Source organism: Gavialis gangeticus, unplaced genomic scaffold, assembly GCF_001723915.1.
Source record: "Gavialis gangeticus isolate Ggan-Ray unplaced genomic scaffold, GavGan_comp1, whole genome shotgun sequence".
Taxonomy (NCBI): domain Eukaryota; kingdom Metazoa; phylum Chordata; order Crocodylia; family Gavialidae; genus Gavialis; species Gavialis gangeticus.
This window is the reverse complement of record NW_017729022.1, coordinates 33,227,415-33,243,465: the sequence shown is the minus strand read 5'-3', so window position 1 is coordinate 33,243,465 and position 16,051 is coordinate 33,227,415. Positions and strand designations below refer to the sequence as shown.

Sequence of the window (16,051 nt, the reverse complement as noted above, 5' to 3'; positions counted from 1 at the left end):
TGTTACAAACTAGTCAGAGGGGACCAGCAGGCATTGGGGGAGTCCCTGTTCCCCCGAGCACTACCAGGAGTGACTAGAAATAATGGTCACAAGCTGGCAGAGCATAGATTCAGATTAGACATCAGGAGGCACTACTTCACTGTCAGGGCGGCTAGGATCTGCAACCAACTTCCAAGCAAAGTGGTACTGGCTCCTACCCTGGGGGTCTTTAAGACAAGGCTAGAGAATCACCTTGCTGGGGTCGTTTGACCCCAGTACTCTTTCCTGCCATGGCAGAGGGTCGGACTTGATGAACTGCTCAGGTCCCTTCTGACCCTACTAACTATGAAACTACGAAAGCAACACATCCACTAATATTTACATACATTATACTGTTACTTCACATGTGAATAAAAGCTAAAATATTTACGCCGTTGGGGAAAAAAATCATACATAGGCATATTACACATGCTTAAATTTTAAAAATAGTGGTTGAAAGTGAAACAAAACAACACAAAGACAGAAGAGTTTCAAAATGGCAAAACATTTAACTACCTGAATTGTAAGCAGAGTTTTCTATTGTTTCCTTACTACTGGAACACATCTGCTTAGAAGTCACTTTAATTAACGTGATTTATTTTACTAAAATTTACCTGTCCCTTTGCTATCAGGTAAGCAACAATAGAAGTATGTCCAAACTGGGCAGCCAAGTGAATACAGCTGCATCCTTCTCCATCAATTAGTGACGGATCAGCACCATATTTCATCAGCTGTACAACCATGGATAAGTGACCCTGTCTAAACATAAGAAGTGAACACAAAACACACCTAGTTAATTATACACATAAAACCTGGTAACATATTCATTATTTGGATAATAAACTAAAGTTTAACATTTTTAGTTAACAATTATGTGTTTAATGCTTCTAAACTGAAACATAAGACAACAGTCAGTTTGAAAATGGTAATCACTTTGAATCCAATTGTGCAAATATAAGAGTAGCTTAACTCATATGACCATCCTACAAAAGTCATTAAACACAAATTAATACACTGTTGATGAGGGCCTCAGATGCGTTTCCAGGCAAAAGGCCTAAAAGCTTTCAAAACACAAGTGAACCAGTAATCTACTAACACATACTTCAATGGCTTTCCAGAGTCTATGTACTAGGCTAGTTCATTTAATTTTATTTAATTCTTCCAGAGCATGTGGATGTGGGGAACAACAATTTCTACTAGAACGTCGAGAGAAAACAGGGAAAACAAGTAGGGTAGTTCTCAGGCTGAGCTTCCCCCACTACTGCATTAAAAATTCTATAAAAATCTTTTTAGCATAATGGCTGCTTACAGGTGTAGAAAAAAACGAAACAAAACAAAACCCTGTGCTTTACCAAAGCAGCAGCACATTAGTTTGATCTGGGTCCACAGCATCTGTATAAATCAGGTGCTTCAGCAGGATTTTTTAGTGCTTTTATTTAATAGCTGATTCAATCAGCTATTAGATAAAAGCACCAAAAAAGCCCCACCGAAGTGCGTGATTTATATGGACACTAGGTAAACTGGGTCCAACTAATCCAACGTCTTCCAAGCACGTGCTGGGCTCAGCACAGGGATACGCCAAGTTTAAAGTAAAAGGCAATTTTATAAGGTTTTTTTAAACGTCTATAAGCAGCCAATATGGCTCGGGCCACTCGTCATTTTGTTGATCATGACAAATATAATTGTCAGAGAAGGCCTCTCATGCTATCAGAAAATGGCTTTGAACAATTACCATTCAGTCAGATATTCTTTGAATCGAACTTGAAAAGATTATTACTAATTCAAATTAAAAATTCCCTTCAGTAACCCCTGTATAGTTATGTGTTGTTAAATTAGCTATAACACTTCAATGTAGAGCCTAGCAGATTGGTTTAATTAGCGGATTTTCTGCTTTAACATGTCAAAATCATAGTCACAGAAACTTGGGGTTGGACAGGACCTCAGGAGGTCATCTACTCCAACCCCCTGCTCAAAGCTGGACCATCCCCAACTAAATCAGGCTTTGTTTACCCAGGTCTTAAAAACCTCCAAGGATGAAGATTCCACAACCTCTCTGGGTAACCTGTTCCAATGTTTTCTTACCTGCAAATGTTTTTCCTGATATCTAACCTAAGCCTCCCTTGCTGCAACTTGAGGCCATTGTTCCTTGTTCCGTCATCTGTCACCACTGAGAACAGTCTAACACCATCTTCTTTTGAACCCCCCTTCAGGGAGTTGAAGGCTGCTAGCAAGTCCCCTCTCAGCCTTCTCTTCCCTAGACTAAACAAGCCCAGTTCCCTCAGCCTTTCTTCAGAAGTCATGTGCCCTAGCCTTCTAACCATTTTTGTTGCCCTCCAGTGCACTCTGTCCAATTTATCCACATCCTTTCTATAGTGAGGGTCCCAAAACTGGATACAGTACTCAAGATGTGGCCTCAATATTGCCAAATAGAGGGAATAATCATTTCTCTTCATCTGCTGGCAATGCTCCTACTAAGCTGTTAGTTTCCTTCATAACAAGGGCACACTGATGGCTCATCTTCAGCTTATTATCCACTGTAACCCTCAGGGCCTATTCTGCAGAGCTGCTGCTAAGCCAGTTGGTCCCCAGTCTATACTGATGCATGGGATTGTTCCATCCTAAGTGCAGGACTTTGCACTTATCCTTACTGAACCTCATGAGATTTTTTTAGTCCAGTCCTCCAATTTGCCTAGGTCTCTCTAGATCCTAGCTTTACCCTCCAATATATCTACTACTCTCCAGTCTGGGTGTCATCTGCAAATTTGGAATCCACTCCATCCCATCTTCAAGATAGTTGATGAAGATTTTGAACAAAACTGGCCCCAGGACCAACCCCTGGGGCACTCCACTTGATACTGGCTGCCAACTAGAAATCACACTATTGATTGAGCCTGACAATCCAGCCAGTTTTCTACACATCTTGCAATCTTTTAGTCCAACCTGGACTTCTTTAGTTTGCTTGTGAGAATGTTGTGGGAGAACTGTATCCAAAGCTTTGCTGAAGTTGAAGTATATCACGTCCACTGCTTTCCCAGCATCCACAGAGCAAGTCATCTTGTCATACAAGACAATCAGGTTGGTCAGGCATGACTTCCTCTTGGTGAACACATGCTGACTGTTCCTAATCACGTTCTCCTCCTCCAAGTGCTTAGAAATGGATTCCTTGAAGACTTGCTCCATGATTTTTCCAGGGACTAAGTGAGGTGAGGCAGACTCATCTGTAGCTCCGCAGGTGCTCTTTCTCCCTTCCTCCAAGATAGGCATTATATTTGCCCTTTTCCAAATGTATGGGACTTCTCCCAGTTACCATGAGTTTTCAAAGTTAATGGCTGGAGGCTCTGCAATCACATCGGCCAACTCCCTCAGCTCCTTTGGGTGCGTAGTGTCCAGCCCCATGTCCAACTTCTCTAAACAGTCCCTAACCTGTTCTTTTGCCATTGCTGCTCACCACCTCCCCAAACACTGCTGCCAAGTGCAGGAGACTGGGAGCTGACCCTGCATGAGAAGACTGATTCAAAAAAGTAATTTTCCACAACAACAGTGTTTTCCACAATATTGGTCACTAGGTTGCCTCTCCCATTCATTAAGGGACCCACACTTCCCCTGATCTTCTTCTTGTTGTTGACAGACTGCTAGAAACCCTTCTCATTACCTTTCCTGTCCCTTGTATTACCCTCCCAGCAGACATCAGGGTAACTGAAATCCACCACAAGAACCAGGGCCCGTGATCAGGAATCTTCCACTAGCTGTTTAAAGAAAACCTCATCTACCTCATCCTTCTAGTCTGGTGGCCTATTGCAGACACCTATAATGACATCACCCTTGTCACACTCTCCCCCGTCCCTAACCCAGAGACTTTCAACAGGCCTATCTCCAAGTAATCATAGTTTTTCTTTGTAAGTGCTACTCCTCCTCTTCTCCCCTGCCTGTCCTCTCTGAACAGTTTACACCAGGGGCAGGCAATAATTTCAGCTGGAGGGCCACTTAATGGGTTTTGGTGAGCTGTTGAGGGCCACAAGGGTAGCCTGCCCCTTGACAGATGCCCTGGCCCCAGTTACCATCTTGGGACCAGAAGTCCCTCCCCTTGCCCCCAGAAGTACTCCGGGAGGGGTGGGGGGTGTTGCCACCTTGAAACAGGAAAAAAAAACCTAAAATCACATACTGCAAGTCAAACATCTACTATAACATATTTTAATTGTATTTAAAAAAAATTTGTCCTGATTTAAGTGTTTGTATATATAAAGGTTATTGAATAATAGCTCAAAAATTAAGTCTTACTCTTGTACATTGCGTGTGTGGGGTGTGGTTGGGGGGGTAGTGTGCATGGTGGGGTGTGGGATATGGGTGGGTATGTGTGGCGGATTTGTCTTTACGAGGGGTGTGCATGTGTGAGGAGGTTGTAGAGGGGGATGTAGGCAGGGTGGGGGAGCATATGACCCCACCCCACACCCCCCAGCGCAGAACCCTCATCTCAGCAGCAGCAAGTGGTGGGCCATTAGGCTGCTCATTGCCTGTGCAGGCACATTTGCCCAGTGGCACATGGCTCCAATCAGTTCTGAAAGCTGCATGTGGCAGCAAGGAACAGAGTCAAGCCAGCCAAACTATCACATAGGGTGCCCCACAGCTCACGTACAGCTCCCAGGACTTGTGCACCATCAGGTGAAAGCCTCACATGATCGAGTCTGGCCCTGCTCCCTGCCACCATGTGCAGATTGTGGGACTCCACCGGGAAGCAGGGAGTGGGACACCTTGCCACTTCTGGCGGAGTCCCAGAAGCTGCATGTGGCAGTAGAAAGCAGAGAAAGCAGCCAGTTCCATCACAGTGGACTTCCCCTGTGACGTGCGAGTCCTGTGAGCTGCATGCGAGTCACGGGGAGCCCCGTACAATGGAACTGGGCCAACCCAGGCTCCGCGCTCCTGTGGCCTTGCTGGGCATTAACTCTGTGCTCTGCGCTCCCACCAGCCCCAGCCGCACACTCCGTGCTATGGCCCAACTGCAGCTCCCCCCACCTGCCACTGCTTCCCTATCTGCTGCCCAGAGCAAGCACTGCAGCAAGGACATGGAGCTGCTGGAGGCCAAGGAAACCCAGCAGGTCCTCCGGCAGCTGCAGCAGTGGCCCCGCCTGGAAGCTGTGCGTGCTGGCTGCGGCTGGAGCCCTCACAGGCATAAGGATGGAAGCAAAGTGGGAGCAGTCCAATTAATTGGTGGATGCTTGTGGGTCAGATGAAACTACCTCACAGGCCAGATCCAGCCCGTGGGCTGTATTTTGTCTGCCTCTGGTTTATACCCATCCATGATAGTACTCCAGTCATGTGAGGTATCCCACTAAGTCTCTGTTATTCCAATCACATCACAGTTCTGTGACACTGCAAGGATTTCAGATTCTTCCTGCTCATTTTCCAGGCTCTGTGCATTCATCTACATACATATGAGGTAACCTGCCAATTGCCTTACTCTCCCATTAAGAATGAGAAGACAGAATACATTGCTGCCTCCTGCTTGTGCTTCTTCCAGGTCATCTGCTTCCCCACTTAACTTGGGGCTTTGGTCTCCATCCCCCTGATACATTTATGAAAAATAAACTTGATTATTTAAAATTTCAGAAGCCAATATTCTGAGCCTCTTTTGCAGTGCTTAATTATAAATATTTGTAGACATTCTTCTTTCCCCATTCATTTCTGCCTATAGGGGATGTACTTTACCTAAACAAATAAATCACCGAAGAAAAGTAAAACTGCTGGTACCATCCTCAGGTATGTATTCACCCCCTCAGTCTTTGACAAGTTCCCAATTATGAATCAGATTTCTTCCTTCATTTGAAATTTATTTTTGATAATTCCCTGAACCTAAAAGGGAGCTCTCTGTGGACCACATCACATGCAAACCATTTTTTGAGTCACGTAGTCTCCATGTTGCTAAACATGCTAGATAAACAAGAGAGATCCCAAAGAGCAGGATTAAAACAGCCAGCAGGTGACCAATAACTCTAATCTTGACGCAATACATCTATCTTTTCTCAGTGATTACTTTCTTTTATAGCTAAAACTGACAGCCTGATCAGAAGAGCCCACATCCTTGGACACCAATCAATCATATATGCTCCATTCTTACTTGCAACCAAATGTCTAAACATCATTCTGAAGTGGAATAATTAATAGACCGTTAAAAAAAAACAAACAAACAAGTACAGGAGTAAAGAAAATCTAGAATTGGCTCCCCACCTCGTTGCCCAGTGAAGAGGGGTGGAATTTAAATCTCCTCCCAGCTGATCAACAATGGCACCCTTAGATATGTAGTATCTGAAAACAGAATAAAAAGCACAATTTTAGTCCAGATAGTGCCAATTAAAATTATTCTCATGAGAGAAGTGATTTACTTGAAATGTATATGGTATAGGTAAATTCAATTTTCTATTTTTTAAAAGCTGATTTTAAAACAAGTTTGCCAGCTTAGGCAGAAGTTTATATTTGACCATTAAAGAAAGGCACACAGAATTTTGGCGAAGGTAAAACACAATTTTACACAATTTAACTCGTAGCACATGTTATCACTGGAATGTCCCCACTGAAATCATAATTCCAAGAATTAATGTTTTTGTTATGCTTTTAATGAGTGCAAAGATTTTACATGCTTCTCAATTACAGTTGTTAGGCAAAGACAAAAACATAAGATACTTTAAAAATGACTGGATAGAAATTAAATTTTCTAAAAAACATTTTTAAGCAGACCAACCACCTGTAGGACAAAAATGAATTATCCATATCTAATCTGTAGTAATTCACATTTATAACCACATGTAGTTTTTGTGAGCTGAGATAATTGTTTTTCTTACTGGAGAACACGTTTCCCTGAGTGATCAAGTTGGTGAGAAAGACTATTTTTTTCTTTGAGTAACAAAGCACCTAACAGTAAAAAGCAATCATGTTTTACATGTTAATTTTGTCAAAAGTCTTATGATGGTATAATGTTTTCAGTGCAGATTAACAGAAAACACCTGTTACAACTGAAGTTGAGTCTTTGGTTATAAGCACATGTACAGGTAAACTTGTGACAGGATGCCCTGACCTAATAAAGATGAATTAAATCAGGGGTACATTTGCCAATTTTTATTTTTTTTTATTATTATTATTATTTTTTTTTATGAACATGGATTACTCTTTTTAAGCAGCTGTCATGGTGCTGGTTGCTCCAGGGTTTACGCTTTCATCATCACACCTCTAATTAAATGTGTCCATAGCGCTATATGAAAAATTTGGTCACAGCCAGATTTCAGGTACCCTAAAACGTAGGCGTTCAGATCTAAGCAAGCTACTATACAATATGAATACCTATTCAGAAATAGCCACCTACAAATTTCCAAATGTTCAAATCTGTTAATTCCTGTTTAGAGCCACTTCTGTTCTCAAAGTTGTTTTAAGAGGTTATTTTGCTGATAAAACATGTACAAAATTGTCTCTGGAATTGTAACTAAGTGTTTTGAGACATAACACATTTCTCTCTTCAGAATCATAGGTACAACAGAAGAGAGATGGGAAACCTTGGTGTTCTTAAATTTAAAGTGCCAATAAAGATAAATTTTACATAATTTCGAGTCTCTTTTCCTTTTCTGGAGTGAGGCAAAATTTAAAATCAGCCTTAGGAATGATACCTACAAAATCTGTATTTTTTTTTTAAATTTATGGAAGAAAGGACAAGCGCACAACCAGAAAGTGCTAAAAGCTCCCTTATTTTGTAGATGCATTTAGGGCTCACAAAACAGATAAGAATTTGGCATCAAACACATAACGTTAAGGCTAAGTACAGACAGTCAAAAAGCCCGAGGCTAAACCGATTCAATCTTTGCAGGGTAGTCTGCGTTGCACAGACTGAACCAACAAGCAAGTGAACCTACTTTCACTTTTGATTCTGGAAATGCAGCCACATGCCCCCAGGGGTTCAGGCCAGAAGCCAGGGGCACTAAAGTATGCCTCCCTGCTCAGCTGGAGCAGACAGCTTGGGACAAGGCTAGCCCACCCACCTGGCAATTTGGGGGTGGTTTGCAAAGAAGGTGTAAAGCATCCTGGGAAGCTGGGAGACAGAGTTAACTTGAATCTGGAAGGGATCTGGAACAGAAGTTCAATAAACCAATTTTAGCTAAACCAGTTCAGTCTGATACTATATCTATCCAGGTTTATCTTAAACCAGTTTTGGCCATTTGGAAAGTGGTTTATGTGCACTGAACTTCTATTGTGTTACAGATTTAAACTGGTTTCTGACCACTTATACTGGTTCATGTGTAATTTCTGTCCCTAGCCTGAAGGAAAAATTTCCACAGTACCTACCTCCATATACATAACGTCTACATCTACATTTTCATCAAATCCAATGTTCCTTTTTGCAGATGAGTGAATAGCTGTTTCAATGCCTAGTCAATTTGTAGACACCATTAAGAAAAGTGCTAACTATGAAAGGAGTATTTACAGCATAAGTATGTGCCTTTCCATTTGACTCCAATGATTAATTCATTACATGTAAGTCAGCCTTGTAACTGACTAAACACATACAAAAGTAAGTTACATTTTTAACAAAGGCTTTTATTGTTTATTAAAGAAAAACAGTCTGCCTGAGAAAAACTATATACGTTCTAGTGGTCCAAATTAAGGATTATTAATAAACTAAACAGTTAAATTGTCAGATGGAAGGAAAACACAGAAAGGGAGTATTGAAAGAGAAGGATTAAGACACAACACGCCTCACAAAAGTTTTTTTTTGTTTTTTTTTTTGTTTTTTTTTTTAAAGAAGAAACCAAGGTCCATAGATTTACTTATCAATTCTACATACAGACTCTGCTTTAGGATGATAGCAGGAGGTAGAATGCTGTCTATTTTCTGTTAAAGGAAGAAAGCCACAGACCTAAATTCAAAGATATTGCAACATCAGTGCTGTCATCCTTTTATATTTGTCCATGACAGTGTTAAAGGAGACTAGCAGTTGCCCTTGCCATGAGAGCTGCTTTAAAAAGGTGTTCCTCAGTCTTTAAGAAACACCAATTCCCAGTTCTTCTGTCCTTTTCCATAGAAGATAGAGTCATCAGCAAAAGGGGGGTGGGGAGGAAGAGAGCTCCTTTTAAAAGCAAATCATGATGGAACCTTTTTTTTTCCAACATAGGAAACAGTTTGGTCTGGTAATGGCTTCCGATGAAGCACACAATGCTTAGGTAGCACCTAAAATAAATCTATTTGTGCTTATTTTACGTGGGTGCCTATGTTGTTGTACAACCTACTAACAAAATTGGAACAGTTCTGCAAACTGCAGTTTGAGTCCATGCATTTTATATCAGATACTCTGAGGTCCCTATGTTATTTATTGCATACATGTAAGCTCATAACTTTTTAACGTCAGGTAAAAGGATTAGTGTTCCTATACAGATGACAAAATATTAAACAGTAGGCATTAACCCTTCAAAACTGGGCTCTTAAGATTCTCAAAAAGAAAACAGTAGGCTTTAAAACATCCTTATAGATCTTGGACTTGGAATTTTACTTTTAGTCTTTCAGTTTTAACACTAAATCCATAATTCTGTGACCCCCTAAACTTTAACCCTTGTATTAAGTTCAAAGAAAAGGGTTACAATATTAAAAGCACTGTAGTATCTGGTTCTAGACTGCCAAAGGATTAATTCAGTTATCACCTCTTGTATTACAGAAGACAAAAAGAACAGAAATGAGATAACAGGATATTTCCTTGTAAAGCACTTACCCTTATTAAACTAGGAAACACATTTCTTCCTTTTATCAGGCAATACAATGGGATGGTCACAAATAAAAGAGAGCTTTCAAGTTCATTGATTGCATGCACGCTATTTTGCCATACTGCGCATTGAAAACCAAAAAGGAACCATTAACTTAACATGAGAAATTTTACAGGAGCATAACTGCACTGAAAAAATTGCACCTTATCCTGTTCATTAAAACAATCTGAATTAGACCTGGACTTAACAGGTTTTCATTTTAGCACTAGACATTAGAGTCTCTGCAAAATATCTAAGTTGTAGGTTCCTCACTTTCAATTTTTACACTTAAAACTGAAATTGGATGGCCATGAAAGGAACTATTAAGACTACTTCACATTCTAAACATTAAATCTGTTTATAGTTCTGATTGCCTAATGTTTAGTTTAATAATAACACATACTTCACCAGATCTATCCTGTTGTTGATTGCAGCCCAATGGAGGAGCGTTACATTTTCTTTGTCTGGCTGCCGTACATCATAACCAGCTTCCACCAACTCTCTGCATCGTTCATATATTCCATACCTTTAGGAAGAAATAAATTCAAAATCCTTATTTAAGGCCAAAAAAATGACAATGCATAGGAAAAAGACAGGTGCCCACGTGCTATCAGGATCAGTGAATAGCAGGACCTTAGGCTGATAACAGATGTGTGTGTGGAGGGGGGCACAGGGGCCTTTACTGGAAGAAGCAGCGTGTTAGTTTGACCTGGTTCTGCAATGTTTGTTTAGATCGGGTGCTTCAGCGGGGCTTTTTGAAGCTTTTATCCAAAGCTGATTCAATCAGCTATTAGATAAAAGTGCCGTAAAAGCCCTGCTAAAGCACCCAATCTATACAGATGTTGGGTGAGCCAGATCCAACTAATGTGATGCCCCTTTTGGGTATATGCTGGGTTTTGGTGGGAGCACACAGAGTTTAAAGTGCCATTTTTAGGGGGGTTTTATGTCTGTAATCATAGAAAGTTAGGGGTGGAATGGAGCTCAGGAGGTTATCTAGTCCAGCCCCCTGCTCAAAGCAGGACCATCCTCAACTATATCATCCCACCCAAGCCTCTGTCCACCCTGGTCTTAAAACACCTTCAGGGATGGAGATTCCATCATCTCTTTATGTAACCTGTTGCAATGCTTTACCACCCCTTCTAGTGAGAAAGTTTTTCCTAATATCTAACTTAAACCTCCCTAGCTGCAACTTGAGACGCTTGCTCCATGTTCTCTCATCTGCCACCACTGAGGACAGTCTAGCTCCATCCTCTTTGGCACTGCCCTTCAGGTAGTTAAAGACTGCTATCAAATCCATCTTCTCTTCTCCAAACTAAATTAACCCAGGTCCTTCAGCCTCTGCTCAGAAGTCATGTACCCCAGCTCCCGGAATCATTTTTGTTGCCCTCTGCTGGACTCCCTCCCACTTGTCCACATCCTTTCTGTAATGGGGAGCCCAAAACTGGACACAGGACTCCGGATGTGGCCTCACCAGTGAAGAATACAGCAGCATAATTACTTCCCTTGACAACTATCCTTGTTGAACCTCATGAAATTTCTTTTAGCCCAATACTCCAATTTGTCTAGGTCACTCTGAATCCTATCCTTCGATTTTAAAACAGAAAGATAATAGGGTCACACTCTAAGGATTTACACAGTTAGAGACCTGATATACCTTTGTCAGCAGAAGCTTCATTTATTAGTTCAGCAGTTGATAGAATAGTTGTACCCACAGTACATTCCTGCTCTTTCAGCAACATAGTTCAGTGAGTTAACCTGAATGGAAAAAAATTCTCTCACCTCCTGGGGCCTCAGATGCATTTATGCTACTTATATTCATATTCTTTTCCTGATCTCTTATGCGGAGAGAGATGTTGGATGAACCACTGTCCAGCAATTCCAACTGGTTTGTTCAGGAGATACCTAACCCAATAACTTGTAAGATTCAAAAATAACTTCAACCGTGCCTAGGACAGTAGCGTATCTTACCCTCCCTCTGTTTTCTCCATGGCCCACTACTAGCTCATGCTGACGCTTCATAGTGGCTTGGTATATTTGTACTTATTTATTTATTAAGATACCATTTTGGACTTTACAAGCTAAGCTTTCGTTTAAATCACGTCTTAAGCCCTCATCATTTGGCAAAAGAAACCACTGTAATATGAAGCTACCTTAATAAGGATGCTACCTTATAAAATGAATACAGTAATGTGTTTCAAATATGAACCAATAACTCGAAAGTGTGAAAGGCCTTTGTATATCTAATGTAGCATTAACTGAGATGCCTGTTAATATGGAGTCAGCCTATATCAGGGCTGTCTAACAAGCAGAGTGCAGGGAGTTAATGAGTGGCCCACAGGGTCCTGCCCAGTCACAACTGCTGCTATTGCACCTGCTGAAGCAGTAGCCAGGGTCTCTGGGCTCCCTCTTCCTCAAACAGTTTCTGCTTCCTGCCCCTTCTCCAGGTGCTCTGGCTGTGTATGCAGCAGCACACTGGGACTACCTGTGAGGTGTGTCCGGTTGGGGTGGAGGTGGGGGCAGCTGGGCTGCCCACTGTGTGCAGAAGGGTGGGAGAAGGGGAGAGCTGAGGGATAAATGGCTCCTTCACAGGGTGCAGCTCCCGGCAGCCTAGTGGTTTACAGCCCTGGCCTACATGAAAGTAGAGTAAAGATCATACTTGTAATTTGGAAATCTACCATATGGGACATATTGGAAGAAATATTATTTGCAGACCAAGACTGGAAAAGCATACTTGGTTTCCTTTCCTACAAAACTTGACTGCTCTGGAGCAGACTTTTCAGTTCAAGCTCAAGGGTTTGCTAAACAAATTTTCCTCCTATTTTTGCAGTTTCCACATTCAGTGTCTCACAAAAAGTTCAACCCTGGTTAATTTGATAACTCGTAAGTCTATTATAGTTGTTTAATTAAATGACACAGCAGTCTTCTTTTCCCTTTTAGGTAATTAACAGCTGCTCTTTTCCCAACTGAAAATTTCTAATCTGCTTACCTCTTCTACATATAGAACAAAAGCCAAATGGAAAGCTACATTTACTAGTTCTTTGGGCAAAACTCATAGCCACTTTTACTAACAAGAAACAAAAATATTAATAGTGGTTGAGAAACATCACGAATTATTAATACGGTTTTGCTTTTTTCCTTGGTTCAATCTGCTGCCAATAGAAGAAGCCACATGAAGGAGAGAGTGAGAGACCAACAAACATGACTGACCAAGCCCATAAGGTAGTTGTTCTCAACATTTTTAGACTCAAAACACCCCTTGTTAGACTCAAGGCACTCACTGGAAAATGCCTGGTCTTTGCTTTCACTTGTTTGTTGACTATGGAAAAATAATACAGCAGTTCTTCTGCTGCAAAGAACTCAGAAAGACCACAACAGGTCAGAACGTTTTTGACCCTATGAATTCTTATTTGAAACTCTGGGTTTACCTTGTGAACTCCAATGTAGGTGTTTGCAGTGGTAACTGCATGGTACCCCACAGCACCCTCTCCAGAATACTGTAGCACCCTTGTTGAGGATCACCACTCTAAGGAGTTCCTGCCAGACTATGGGGAGGTCTAAAATGCACAATGCAGTGTCATGTAGTGATACCAAAGCTAACTCTGTAACAAGTCCTTCTCAGAAGAGCTAATTAGGCTGCCTCCAACACCAAAGCTAGTTCATCTGGAACTAGCCCGGGTACCTCTGCATGGCACTGCATTAAAGAAACCCAAGAACCTGTAAAAGAACCCCATATTACAAACTACATCCATTAACCAATCCATGTCAGCCTTGGGCTACTGCTTTCCTATTCCCTGCTCTCCACATTTGGGAAGCAAAGTAAAGGAGGGAATCAGTAAAATCCAAAATCCATTCACACAAGCAGCAGCATTGAAAACAGAAATATCAGTGTCACTATATGTACAGCATTATGGATGTACAGGGATACAAATGCATGTCATATTTATTCTGAGAGAAAATTTTTAGTCCTAGGATCATAGGCCTCAACGGAGTAACAAATCACTTAGGTGCTGATCAATGCATGTACAGCTGCTATAAAGGCTTTGCTAAGAGCACAGACCAAAGCAGAAGTGACCCCACATCACCCAGGTGCCTGTGGAAGTAAACTTGATGAGCACCAGTGTTCACATTGATTGTTAAAGCTGATTAATAAGAATGGTGCCAAAGTCTAGAACACAAGTGGCAGAAGGTCTACGGATATCAATAACATCATAGAGGGGTTGATACTCATTATTCAAGTATCTGATGTAAACAGAACTACTTAATGTGTAGGAACTGAAAACTTTTGGAACTATTTGCTAAGCCTAGAGCACACAAACCATTAGGAGCCTTAACCAACAGCATCCAGGGCTAACAACTTGTAACCTTTTAGACACGTGTTTAAGTAAGTAGGTGCTGTGTAGGAAAATTAACCTGGCTGAGCTTTTACAATGTACCAGCCTATGTAGTCATTCTTTTGGAGTAGCATACAAACACCACCACCCTGACAGAGGGATACTTAAACGGGAAAGAACTGAACCGACCAAGAGACAACATGGAGGAACAACATACACATTCATTACCCTGTTTCAAGTCCCTCTGAAATATGCCAGATGACATCCCAAGGAAAAGGGTGAGTGCATTTTAAGCTGTACATTTCTATAGTTATTACAGCTCATTCCAGGGACCAGCCTGTCAGACTGCATCCTCTTGCTAGCTGCCAAATGGTGACAGCAACGCAGTTTGGAAGGGCAGCATGTGTAGAGGACTGTGCCCATGCCAACAGTACAGAAGATCTGACACATCGAACTTCCAACCAGACAGATGAGTATCAATATTTTCCTGAAACATATTGAGCCAATTTTATCAACTATGTCAAGTATTAAACACAAACAAACTAGATGAGTGGCTTCCTACAGGTTTCAAACTGGGGGACTCTCAGAAACACAAAAATCCATCTTCACTAAATTAACAACATGCAAAAGAAGAAAATCGCTTTTACAATATACCATTTAGGGAAAGGACACCAGATGGCGCTGTTATACACAGTATACAGGGTTTTTTTTTTCCCTGGGGTGGGGGAAGAGAACTTGTTTTTTTTGTTTGTTTTATTTTGTTTCAAGGGGTTTTTTTGGCTCTGCAGCAGTTTTAGTCTTGGTGGAAAAGTGCCATGTTGCTGTTAGTCTTCTAGCCTTACTCACTAAAGGTAGGAAAAAGGCAATCATTATAGTCGCAAATAGACAAACTGTGGTAATCAGCAAACAAGTTGGCCCACTGCACTAATCTCTGTATCATCAGTTCTTGAGGCAGGGTGTTTCAGCAGAGGGGATTGTTGCCTGCCTGCTATTTGTAACCACTTCATCAAGGACTGGTGCATGTGTGCAAATAAACATTTCCAGTAGCATTATAATCAGTCTCTAGACTCACTATTATTGATTGTTAGGCATGCCATGGATGCCTAACTACAATCTCCAGACAGTTTCCAAGACCACAAACCAAGCCTAGAATGCTGACAGATAACACAATTATCTTCCTCTTCAATTGAAAAGGAAGGCATATTTAAAGAATAAGATAGAACCAGTCTGGGAAAAGTCAAGTAAGCAATTTGAAAAAAAACTATAAATAATTTGTGCCTGTTCCTGGTGAAAGAGGATTGAAAGAATGTAATGAAGGAAAATGGATTCTGACTTCTTTCCAGTTTCTTGAGCCTTCTTGCTTAAGATTCTTCCTCAATAATAACTTTAACCTTCCACCATGAACACTGCAACTTCGAGTGAGATGAGATGATCAGATGTGGGTCAGCTGAGGGACGAGGGTCAAGGCTACACCTTCTGTACGGGGAAACTGGTTAAAGACAGATAGGCTCACAGCATCACCTTCACTATCAAGAACCAGCTTGTCAGTCACCTTACTGAGCTACCTGTGGGAATTAATGAATGTCTTATGATATGACCCTCCATCTTAAACTATACAACAACCAATATGTCGGCATCATCAGTGAGTCTGCCCTAACAATAACGTCAAAGAACAGTTCTACTCCAACCTGGATCATGTACTAACACTCACAAGGAGGACAAGATAGTTCTCCTGGGTAACTTCAACGCCAGAGTTGGACATGACCTGGAACTCTCAAGTAGCATCACTGGGAACGAAGATGTATGGAAAGCCAACTCCAACAGCATCCTTCTCCTTAGCAAATCCATGGAATATAGTCTTGTCATCACAAATGCCATCTTCAGGCAGCGTGACAAATACAAGATCAGGAAAACAGACCTTATGACTCCAGT

General features: G+C 41.4%; 1 protein-coding gene across 1 annotated transcript in view; it reads right to left on the bottom strand.

Annotated features, from left to right (window-relative positions):
- Positions 1–16,051, bottom strand: part of ZDHHC17 (zinc finger DHHC-type containing 17) — a 122,067-nt gene that overhangs the window by 74,694 nt on the left and 31,322 nt on the right. The window contains exons 3-5 of the mRNA XM_019515789.1: positions 10,192–10,314; positions 6,241–6,318; positions 633–777 (exon numbers count right to left, since the gene is read on the bottom strand). Coding sequence (XP_019371334.1) covers positions 633–777; positions 6,241–6,318; positions 10,192–10,314 — 346 coding nt within the window. The remainder of the gene's footprint in view (positions 1–632; positions 778–6,240; positions 6,319–10,191; positions 10,315–16,051) is intronic.